Source organism: Staurois parvus, unplaced genomic scaffold, assembly GCF_062004578.1.
Source record: "Staurois parvus isolate SC_StPar_1 unplaced genomic scaffold, SC_StPar_1.0 ptg000201l, whole genome shotgun sequence".
In the NCBI taxonomy this organism is placed as follows: domain Eukaryota; kingdom Metazoa; phylum Chordata; class Amphibia; order Anura; family Ranidae; genus Staurois; species Staurois parvus.
In genome coordinates this window covers 308089-320679 of record NW_028317997.1, presented here as the reverse complement: position 1 = coordinate 320679, position 12591 = coordinate 308089, and the positions used below count along the sequence as shown (strand labels likewise).

Genomic DNA, 12591 nt, shown 5'->3' with positions numbered 1-12591 from the left:
GCTTTTACACCCATATAGGATGTAAAAGCAATCATTTTCTCTTTCTCTCTGTCTGCATTCTTGCACTCATTGAGAAGTACTGAGTGAGCTGTGATTGGTCAGAGCTTGTCACATAGTACAAGGCTGTTGTGAATAGCCTTGTACCATGTGACCTCTGTGATCATTCACAGATTTCACACGTAGTAAGCAATGATGTCACAAGTGACATCTTGCTTACTACTTTGCATATGATCACTGATTGGCCAATCAGTGATCACATGATCAGGACCTCGTACAGAGGTCCCGTCCGACGATCGGTGTTTCACTGTGTCTGGAGGACACAGCGGGCACCGGATCGCAGTGCTGCGCGCTCCCAGGGAGCGCACACAAGCAGGGTGCGGGGAGACAGTTTATAAACAGCCACCTGACCCTGCACTGCCACCATCCGGCCGTTATATGCAACTGCTGGTCGGGAAGTGGTTAATCTCTGGAAGCGGGGATCTGCTTAATTTAACATTCACCGGTACCAGTAGGCACCCAATGGTGTTGGAATGGAATCAGGTTTCAGACATCTGGCAGGACACCCAATATTTGTGGAATAGTTCCAGTCATTTATGTACCAAGCTCCTTTCTGCTTAATTTATCTGCATTCTACTGCAGGTGTATAGGGATCTTTGGTGTTTGTGTGTGGAGCACTCCATAAGTGGGCTGCCTTTTTAGCCATCACTATGACAAAAAAAAAAGGTTCCACAAAGTGTCAGGGAGCCTTTCCTAAATAATTTGTGTGTACAGAGTAGCGTTTAGCAGGATCCTGTTTGTTTGCCCTAGTAGTGTCCTTGTTTCACAGGACAAGTTACCGCTTAGTCCTTTAACCTCCCTAGCGGTTTGATTATTTCAGATTTTTGGTGCTGAAAGCGGTACCATTTGTTTGCATGGAAATATGTAGTTTTTTTATTGTAGGCTGTAATTTTTAGGAATAACTCCCTGAAATCTGTCCGAACAAGAGTCTAGTAAACATCCCGGGTAGGATAAAATTTGAAACAAGAAATCATAAATTATAATTTAATAAATAATCATAAAAAATAATAATATAATAAATTTAATTCAATAATTTAATCAAAGCAAAAACACTGAAATTTGAAATACAGAGGCAAATTCGCACATCGCTGAGCAAAGTCGCAAAATCGTTTTCAGTGTCTGATGACGAATTTCCCCACAAATCATTATCACTCAATTCTGCAAGTGGTTCTGATTTACTATCGCTGTTCTCTAGCCGGTCTAAAACCGCTTTTGACGTAAAGGGACGCTTTTTGGACACCATGGACTTTTCTAAGTTTCCAGGCAGAAAGAACAGTAAAAATGCAGGCAGGGCGCCGGACAAAGCACTCGGGACAAAATGTATGTGAAATTCATTGAATCAGCAATGTTTTACTATGAAATAATCATTTAAAAAAAATGACATTTTTAAAAATTTCAAATTTGCCGCCGGTTCCGGCGCCCGTACGTCTCGACGTCACAGGGACCGGAACACGGAAGCCGGATGCCGGCATCGGCCAGAGGAGATGGCCGGGGACGCTGCAGGGGACACATCGTGGGAGCGAAGGACAAGGTAAGTGCTGCAGGGACTCCCTGAGCAACGCCGCATGGTAAGCCCGAGTGTAGCTCGGGGTTACCGCTTTTGGTACTCAAATTTTACCCCGAGCTACACTCAGGAATACCGCTAAGGAGGTTAAGGGGTCCTAAGAAGTGGTTACAGGCAGGAAAAGCCATGAATGAATTTTGTAGATTGGAGAGGTCCCCTGTCGGAACCATCTAGCACAGTTTCTTCTGATTCCATCAGCTTTATAAGTAAGAGCACACTCCACTAGATCCAGCATCGGGGCAAAGAAGGCAGGACATCAGTAGAGCAGATTAGCCATAGAGTCCAGCCAAGATGCCTTCATCGGATGTTTATATAGCGAAGATACGCTCAAAGCAGGACCTGGCATTTGGCAGGAAGGTCCTGCAGGCAGTGGTCCCATCATAAGGCAGGCCTGCGAATACTTGATTATACTCTCAGGTGTGCTGTCCTGGAAGGTGAGAATAAATACAACTGTTAGACTTACTGGTAATGGTATTTCTATGAACCTTCCAGGACGGCAGGCCAACTTCCCACCCTATTAAGAGTTGCGAAAAACTCCTAAAAGTGGAAAGTTGAGAGTACCTATGTAGAAATATTCCCTATTTCGGGAGCTACTTTATTACAAACTGAGGATCAAGTGGAAAGGTTAACAGCTGTCAATTCGATTGTGTTTCCTGTAGGGAGGAGCCTCTCATCTTTCAGGTGTGCCGTCCTGGAAGGTTCATAGAAATACTGTTACCAGTAAGTTGTATTTTGTATGAATGATTGTTTTCTTGAATCCGTTGGATTCACAGAACCCACATAATTTTCTGCCCTTCATATTTTCTGCAATTGGCTGCATCTTTCTCTTAAAATTTATAGCTACACCATGGCAAGAGTAGGGCTTATAACCAGGGATCTGGTGGCTCCCCCTTCCCCCAAGAACTGAGGGAGAGATTTTACAGTCAATACAAAACCCCTTTTTTATGTTGTTGTATTTTTGTAGAGACAACAATAGTTAAGTGTTGTTGCATGGCGACCACTTCCTGTTATCTCACATATATATTCTTATTATTATAGCCAAATTTACCACCCTAACTCCTCCCACAGTTTTTACACCACATAGACAGTAATATACCGAAACGTGCGGATTGTTCCCGATTGGTGTGCTATTACTTTGTGGAACGTTTCGCTGAATGGTTCACGAAATATTGCCGTTTTTGTGGTGAAATTGGTCCCATAGGAATGAATGGCGGAATGTTCAAAACTAGAGTGGGAGCTGACAAAAGCTAGAGTGTGAGCTGAAAAATCAGGACATGATTTCTAAACTGCCATCACTCCCTCATTTTCAAGCCCACCTACACAAATCTTAGATCAAAATGTTCAGCTATCCCTGCTGCCACTAAAAATGTCCACGGCTAAGCCACAGTCCTGATAGTTTTCACAATATGACCATTTGTTTGCAACTCATGCCGCCCATTGACCTTTTCACATTTACTCCAGCCACTCCAACCACACAACAGTTACTCCGCCCACTCCACCCAGTTACTCCGCCCACTCCAGTTGTAGACTACTGGTGGAGGCAAGAACACTTCACACAATTTCCCCAGAAATTTTAGCTTTTCTAGTTATTCTGTTATCATTATTACAGGTACTTATATAGCGTCGCCTGTTTATGCAGACCTTTACACATTTGTACATTCACATCAATCCCTAACCCTCAAGGAGTTTACAATCTAAGGTCTCCAACTCGCATTCATATATATGTAGTACATACCAGGGGCGGACTGACAACTCATGGGGCCCCCGGGCAATAGGGGATCATGGGGCCCCTGTGTCCTTGCCCAAACTCAAAAAAGCCTATGAAAAAGGTACCAGGGGCATCTCATGGGGCCCCCTACTGACCCCGGGCCCTCGGGCAGTGCCCGAGTTTCCAAATGGTCAGTCCACCCCTGGTACATACTAAGGCCAATTTAGACAGGAGACAATTAACCTACCAGCATGTCTTTGGAATGCGGGAGGAAACCTACACAAAGCACAGGGAAAACATGCAAACTCTAGGCAGGTAGTGTCATGGTTGAGATTTGAACAGATGACCCCGGTGCTGCTAGGCAGAAGTGCTAACCACTGTGCTGTAGCAAGTGTTCACTTTTTTCTTTTCTATTACATTCCCAGTTTGGATATATCGCCACAGAATGTTGATGTCAATGTTCATCCAACAAAGCATGAAGTTCATTTTCTACACGAAGAAAGCATTATCGAGAAAGTTCAGCAACACATAGAGAGCAAATTGTTGGGATCAAATTCTTCAAGGATGTTCTTTACCCAGGTAACTCATGTTAATGTTTGCTTTTGAGTCCTCAATTGTGGCTAAAGGTCCTTTGCCAGGGCACATGCAGCATGGTTTTAGTTGCTTCTAACTTGCATTTAGAGATGCTTTTTACTTTACAGGTTCTCCTGACTTATATCAAATTTGCTTCTGCTTTTTTATTGACCTGTTTGGAGGGAAAAGCAGCTGTGATGCCAACAAGACTATAAACACATCCCATACAGGAATGTTGTGCAAATCAGCAAAAAAAAAGACCTGACATTTGATTCTAACTCTTCCTCACTTTATGCCAAACTAATTAAGAGTTGACTTTAGATAAATCTGCATGTTTTTACAGTTATAAATCAACAATATATTTAATGCACTGTGTGTGCTCCTAAATGGGGGTTTGTTTGTAATCCTCTGTTTAACCATTTCAATACCGGGCACTTTTACCCCTTCCTGCCCAGGCCAGTTTTCACGTTTCAGCGCTCTCACACTTTGAATGACAATTGCGCAGTCATACAACATTGTACCCAAACTAAAATTTTATAATTTCCTTCACACAACTAGAGCTTTCTTTTGGTGGTATTTAATCACCGCTGGGGTTTTTATTTTTGCTAAATTAACAAAAAAAAGACCAAAAAGTTTGAAAAAAAAAAAAGTTTTTCTTTGTTTCTGTTATAAGTTTGCAAATAATTGTTCTTCATAAATTTAGGCCGAGATGTATTCTGCTACATGTCTTTGGTGAAAATAACCCAAATTAGGATGTATTATTTAGTTTGTAGGAAAGTTATAGAGTTCACAAACTATGGTATAGATCTGAATATTGATCAATCCTGAAGTACTGACAGCCAATCTAATTTCTGGAGGTCCAAGAATGTCAGAATAGTACAGATATCCCCAAATGACCCCTTTTTGCAGAGTAGACAGTCCGATGTACTTCATAAGAGGAATGGCGAGTTTTTTGAAGCTGTAATTTTTTTTGTCATTTTTCGGAAAATGAAAAAATTAAAATTAGTTTCACTATTCTTTTTTTACATACTGTCACCAGTGCAGTACAGCGTCATCATATAACTGGCATGGCGGTGATCAGGGACACTGACTGGTGACAGTATAGAAAAAAAAAAAATATATATATTATTTATTTTTTTTATTACTTTTTTTTCTTTTTCTTTAAGATTTTTTTTTCATATTTCACTATGACCAAAGTAGTACAATGTTACCATAGTAACATTGTACTACTTTGGGGAAGTGATCAGTATTGTTTTTTGTTTTGTTTTTTTACACAATTTGCTTATAGCAAAGAATTACTTCTTTGCTATAAGCAAGCATTTACCTGAATTACATCGATTCATTCAGGTTTTGTTTTTTTTGTTTTTTTGTGCTTAGCTGTGATTTAGCCACAGCTAATCACATGATGTGCATGTGACCTGCTGTGACCATTCACAGCTAGGCAGTAGTATACAATGGATGGCATGAATGAAGCCATCCATTGTATACAACTGTCATGTGACCTGCTGCAATTGGTCACAGCAGGTCACATGGTACCGGCAACGAGGTACACGGCCGGTGACAGATCGCGCCGCTCTGCAGGCGCGCAATCTGCGCATGTGCGGGAGGACGCCATATGGCGTCCACCCGGAACGCTGATGACATTTGCCGCCCGCCATTCGGCTATAGGGCGGGCGGCAAATGGTTAACCACTTCAACACCGGGCACTTTTACCTCCTTCCTGCCCAGGCCATTTTCAGCTTTCAGTGTTGTCGTACTTTTTGACAATTGTGTGGTCATGCAACAAAAAAAAAATCTTTTTTTTTCCACACAAATTGAGCTTTTTTTTGGTAATACTTAATCACCACTAAGTTTTTTTTTTTTTTTTTTTTCTTTTTTGCTAAATAAACAAAAAAAAACCTGAAACTTTTGGGGGGAAAAAACACATTTTTCTTCTTTTTCTGTTTATAAAATTTAGCAAATATCATTTCTTCATTAATTTAGGTCAAAATGTATTCTGCTACATTTCTTTGGTGGAAATACCGCAAATTAGTGTATATTATTTAGTCTGTAGGAAAGTTGGAGTCCACAAACCATGGTGTATATATCTGACAATTGATCAATCCTGATGTACTGACGGCAATCTTATTTCTTGAGGCCCAAAAACACCAGGCTAGTACAAATTCCCCCCAAATTACCCATTTTTGGACAGTCCAAGGTATTTAGTAAGAAGCACGGTGAGTTTTTTGGAGGTTGTAAATTTTTGTTACAATTTTTTCTAGAAATGTTTTTTAAAAAATGTAGAAATTAAAAAAAAAACACTTTTTTTTTTTTTTTACATATTGTCAACAGTCCAGTACAGTGTTATTATATAATTGGTGAGGCGGTGATCAAGGACACTGACTTGTGACAGGTATTTTATTACATTTTTTTTTTTTTTTTTTTAACACACTGACCAAAGCAATACAATGTTACCATAGTAACGTTGAACTACTCTGGGCAAGTGATCAGGATTTTTTTTATTTTTTCACATGATTACTAATACCGATGTATTTAATTGATATTTGCAATCATTGTTACTGAATGAAACTAATTCATTCAGTCTTTTGTTAATTAGCTGTGATTGGGCAAAGCTCATCACATGATACCGATGGGCTGTGATTGGCCCTGTCTGTACTATGTGACTATATAGAAAAAAACCGTAAACATATATCATTGTGCGTAGTGAACAAATACTCCAATAAATACCAAATATACATACAAAACCGTGCAGATCCTTGTGTCAAGTTACAAATGCATGTGCCCAAACATGCGTTGAAATTATCCAGGATTAAACATATGTCCATCAAAAAAATTGAAGTATATTGAGTTCCTAATTCATCATAAATCGCTCATACATCCACGTGGTGAACTTGCTGTATGCTGTGATTGAAATTCACCATACGCTAGTAAACAAAGTTTTTATAGTGAATTGTGCCTCTTTAACCACATGCCGCCCAGCCACCGCATATAAACGGTGGCAGGGCGGCGCTCGTAGGCAAAAGCACGTTTTAAAACGTGTGCCTACAAAACAGGCAGGGGGCGCGCGCGAGGCACGCGCCCGCCCTACCTGTCCCGCGGGTGTCAGCAGCGGGTCCCCGCCGCCGGGTCACGGCCGGTTTTTACCGGCCGTTTTCCGGCGATGAGCGGTGAACACTGAAACAGAGCAGGGCTGCATTGTTTACACACAGCCCTGCTCTGTGACAGTTCGCCGCCAAGCTGCAGAGGGAGAATACAGTTTCTCTCCCTCGATCAGCTCCCCCCTCCCTCCCCCCGTTCAGTACACACCCCCGCCCCTTAGTAAAACACTCCCCTCACACAGTGAACACTAAAAATGTTAACCCCTTCCTCCCCAGTGACATTAGTACAGTTTCAGTGGGTTTTTTTCACTGATCACTGTATTGGTGTCACTGGGGATGTCAGTGACCCCAAGTCAGCTCCCCCCCCCCCCCAGTGTCAAAATGTCCGCCGCAGTCCCGCCATAAGTCGCTGGTCGCTGTCATATGTCGCTGATTGCCGCTATATGTCGCTGATCGGCGCCATTATTAGTATAAATAAAAATTAAAAATCCCAGTATCTTTCCCGCCATTTGTAAACGCTATAACTTTCACGTAAACCAATTAATTTACACGTATTGGGGTTTTTTTTTTTTTAGCAAAGACATTTTTTACTGGACATGTTTTATAGCAAAAAGTCCAAAATATTGTTTTTTTTTTCCTCAAAATTGTCAGCCTTTTTTTTTATATAGCGCAAAAAAAAAAAACGCACAGGCGATCAAATACCACCGAAAGAAAGCTCAATTTGTGGGGAAAAAAAGGATGTAAATTTCATTTATGTGCCGTATTGCATGACCGCACAATTGTCCGTTAAACTAGCGCAGCGCTGTATAGCAGAAAAATGGCGTAAATTGCAGTATCTATACCATAGTTTGTAGACGCTATAACTTTCATACAAAGCAATCAATATACACTTATTGGGATTTTTTTTTACCAAAAACATGGAGCAGAATACATTTTGGCCTAAATTTATAACCAACTTTGAGTTTACTATATATTTTTTATAGCTGAAAGTAAAAAATATTGTTTTTCTTCAAAATTTTTGGCCTTTTTTTGTGTATAGCGTGAAAAATAAAAAGCGCACAGGTGATCAAATACCACCGAAAGAAAGCTCTATTTGTGTGAAAAAAAAGGACGTAAATTTCGTTTGGGTGCAGCATTGCATGACCGCGCAATTATCAGTTGAATTAGTGCAGCGCCGAGTAGCAAAAAGAGGCGTGGTCATTAAGGGGGGTAAATCCTCTGGAGCGGTTAGTACTGCCGTGCTTCATGTGATATTCAAATCCAACCAAAGTGCAGTAGTGTCCCTCTTCAGTGTCCACACACCCCCGACACACTATTGCGCTCATCTTAATGTCTGACCTGTATCCCAGGTCAAACTACGCTTTTCCCTTTCGACCAGATAGGTATATAGATGTAACTGCTCTTCCACCATCAGCTTACTATCTCCTCCAACTCCACTCCATACATATGAAAAAAATACTCCTCAGAGTGTAGTATTGTGAATAAAACACCTTTATTAAAATACAAATAAATACAAAAATAAACTCCTGTGTGTTTGAATGCTGTTTTCCTATACCAAGATGGCGGCCCGTGTATTGCGGCTTGACATTACCAGCGTACTCTATGCGTTACGTCACATGTCGTGACTTCATCGTAACAAAAATTGTGTTCTAAACAAAATCCTAGGCATCTTCTTTGTATTTCTTTTGTTTGTTATCCATATGAGTATTCCTGTCGAGCGCCCATTTGACTGCTTCCTATGATCAATGATCGTATATAGCGATCTTACATCTGCCGTGGCCATTATTAGATTTTCAGTATTCTCCATTTCCTCCAAAATTGCAAAACATGTTTGGTATCTTTTAACCACTTCCAGACCGGACACTTTTACCCCCTTCCTGTTCAGGGCAATTTTCAGCTTTTAGCGCTATCACACTTTGAATGACAATTGCGCGGTCATGCAACACTGTACCCAAATGAATTTTTTACCATTTTTTTGAGATAGATAAAGCTTTATTTTGGTGCTATTTATTCACCACTGGGATTTGTATTTTTTTTTGCTATGTAAATGAAATGTCCAAAAATTTAGAAAAAAAGTGTTTTTTTTAATAAAATTTTGCAAATAAATAATATTTCATCATAAATCTTAGCCAAAATTTATTCCGTTATCTTTTTAGTAAAAAAAAACAAAAACAAATTAGTTTATAAGCAAAAATTATAATTTTTAAACATTTTTTTTTACATTTTTATTTTATTTTTTTATATTTTTTATTTTTATTTTATTTTTTTACATACTGTCACCCTAGCAGTACAGTGTCACCATGGTGACACTGTACTACTTGTGAGGGGTGATGAAGATTTTTTTTTTTTTTCACTGATTGCTTTTACATCCATATAGGATGTAAAACCAATCATTTCTCTTTCTCTCTGTGTGCATTCTTGCACTCATTGAGAAGAACTGAATGAGCTGTGATTGGTCACAGCTTGTCACATGGTACAAGGCTTTTGTGAATAGCCTTGTACCATGTGACCTCTGTGATCATTCACAGATTTCACACATAGTAAACAATGATGTCAGAAGTGACCTCTTGCTTACTACTTTGCATGTGATCACTGATTGGCCAATCAGTGATCACATGATCGGCACCTCGTACAGAGGTCCCGTCCGACGATCGGTGTTTCACTGTGTCCGGAGGACACAGCGGGCACCGGATCGCGGTGCTGCGCGCTCCCAGGGAGCGCGCACAAGCAGGGTGCGGGGAGGCCGTTTATAGATGGCCACCCGACCCTGCACTGCCACCGTCCGGCCGTTTATATACAACGGCCGGTCAGGAAGTGGTTAAAAAGGCTTTTGTATTTAGTACTTATGGTTGTTAAAATGTATCCACATACTGTCCTATTCTTTCTGTTATTGAGCCTATGCCGTTATCTATTGGTCTCCCAGGAGGGTTCTCCTTATTTTTGTGTATCTTTGGAACGCAATATATTATTGGTATTCTACAGGCTGTCGGTACTAGATATTTTTCTTCTTAGGTATTTAATATGCCTTTTTTGTATCCTTTTTTAATCCATTCTTTTAGTTCTTTTTTATATTCTTTTGTAGGATTATTCGGTAATCTGGAATATGTATTCTTTTCTTTCACCAGCCTCTCCATTTCTGCTTTATATTTTTCTTTCGATAAGACCACTATGCCTCCTCCCTTATCAGCTGGGTGTATGACTACTTCATTTCTTTTTTATATCTCCTTAATGCCTCTCCTTATGTTCTCTGGGCCATTGTATTTTTTTATATTGAGGTTATTGAGATCTTCCAGTACCATACGTTTTGAATACATATACGTGTTTATTGTTCCCAATTTGAGGGTTGAAGGTGGATTTATTTTTTAGCCCTGTGTGCATTATCCTATTAATATGTATATTTCTTTCAGTGTGTATGGAATCATTAACATCTATTTTTTTATGTTAATATTCCGATATTGGTCACAGCAGGTCACATGGTACCGGCAACGGGGGCCGGTACTCAGATCTGTCATCGGCCGTGTCCGAGGTACACGGCTGGTGACAGATCGCACCGCTGCGCGGCTCTGCAAGCGCGTGAACTGCGCATGTGCGGGAGGACGCCATATGGCAGCCTCCCGGAAAGCTAGTACATTTTTTAGGACGCCATACAGCTATTGGCCGGGCGTTAAATGGTTAAAGAAGTACAGCCAAAGCTTTTTTGGCTGTACTTCTTATGTGGATCACAGGAGTAGAGTTCGCTCTGCACTCCTGTGACCCGTTTTCAACTGAAGTTGGCTGACGCCACTCAGCCGGTGTAGGCTGGGGAAAGATCTCGAGTTCAGCTGGCTCAGGCTCTAAGCGCTGAGAGCCTGAGCCAGCTGCTCCCTCTCCTCCCCAGCCCAGCACTCCAGTGAGCGCGGGGTGGGGAGCTGAGCAGACAGTGGTGACTGACAGTCCCGCTCTCTGCTCAGAGCAAAGAGGAGAACTCAGCAGTCATGTACAGTGGAGATCGAAAGTTTGGGCACCCCAGCTAAAGATTTGTATTAATGTGCATAAAGAAGCCAAGGAAAGATGGAAACTCCAGTGTCTGCAAGATCTTTCTGGAGGGATCGTGCAGTCAAACGTGGGTTTTGAATTGTTTTTCTCACAATCCTGTGAGTTGTTCTGTCTGATATTTTTCTTGGTCTTCCAGATCTTGCTTTAACTTCCACTGTTCCTGATGACTGCCATTTCTTAATTACATTCCGAACAGAGGATATTGACATCTGAAAACGCTTTGCTATCTTCTTATAGCCTTCTCCAGCTTTGTGAGCGTCAACTATTTTCAGTTTCAGTTTTCTAGACAACTGCTTAGAAGAACCCATGGTGCTGATTGTTGGGGCAAGGTCAGATGAGTCTGGGCATTTAAAACCTTTGAGATTGACATCACCTGGTCTTCCCAGACAATGATTGAGAACAATCCATGACACTGGCAGGTCTCAGCTTGGCAAAGGGGGCAGTGCATGCTATAAATTCTGCAGGGTGCCCAAACTTTTGCAGACACCATTTTTTTTGTTTTCTGTTATTTTGAAAGTGTAAATGATGGAAATAAAATCTAACTTTTGTTGACATATTATAAGAATGTCTAATCTGTAATTTGATGCCTTTTGGAGATTTTTCCATCTTTCCTTGGCTTCTTTATGCACATTAATACAAATTTTTAGCTGGGGTGCCCAAACGTCCGATTCCCACTGTAATTGCTGAGTTCTCACCCTTAGAGCCGGTGGGGGACAGATGTAGCATCGAAGCGATGCTGCAGCCATCTAGGTAAGTAAAAATGGGGGGGGGGAACCCTTCTTTTAAGAATACCTGTAACATGCCTTATCTTTTTTTCATCAGCTGACGTCCAGTGAATTCTTTTCACCGCGAGTTTGTTTTGTACACGAATTTAGTGACATTCATTCTGTACTACATCATGAGATGTCTTGTTTTGTACAAACTGTTTCAATGTGTCTTTATTGTCCTGCTTATTTTTGCCATAGACACTGTTGCCCGGAGCATCTATTTGTGCTAGTGAAGTTGTGAAGCCTACATCCAGCACATCTTCTACATCTCAAAAGTCAGGAGATAAAGTGTATGCTCATCAAATGGTACGCACCGATGCCAGAGAGCAGAAACTGGATGCCTTTCTTCAGCCCTTAGCCAAACCACAGCCACCTAGTGTGCTAGAAAGTGGTGTATCTAAAGTTGTTGAAGATCAGCAAGAGGACACAGGACAGTCACAGAATGCTTCCATGGAAGAGATTAACGATTGTGAAATGCTCGATGCTTGTGAGGATGCAGCTAATACCAAGGAATATGAAACTCCAAAAGATGATGCTGTAGCTAGTACATCATTCGCTTGTGAACCACCAAGGTAATTCAGCAACTTCTTAAATCTGATTTCATTTGCTCTTTTTAGTTTCTTCTGCAGTTTTTTTTTATGGTTTGTTTTTCATGTCGTCCCCATGCCAGCATTGGAAAGAAGACCATTTTTTAAAAAAATCTACATGATCAGTGGCAAAGTGAATGATGCTTATTTACAGTCCAGTGTGTTTAGATCCCTGTTACTCAACCTTCTGTCTGTTTTCCTT

General features: G+C 40.8%; 1 protein-coding gene across 1 annotated transcript in view; it reads left to right on the top strand.

Annotated features, from left to right (window-relative positions):
- Positions 1 to 12591, top strand: part of MLH1 (mutL homolog 1) — a 114666-nt gene that overhangs the window by 59394 nt on the left and 42681 nt on the right. The window contains exons 11-12 of the mRNA XM_089678253.1: positions 3755 to 3908; positions 12001 to 12374. Of these exons, the coding sequence (XP_089534379.1) occupies positions 3755 to 3908; positions 12001 to 12374 (528 nt within the window). The remainder of the gene's footprint in view (positions 1 to 3754; positions 3909 to 12000; positions 12375 to 12591) is intronic.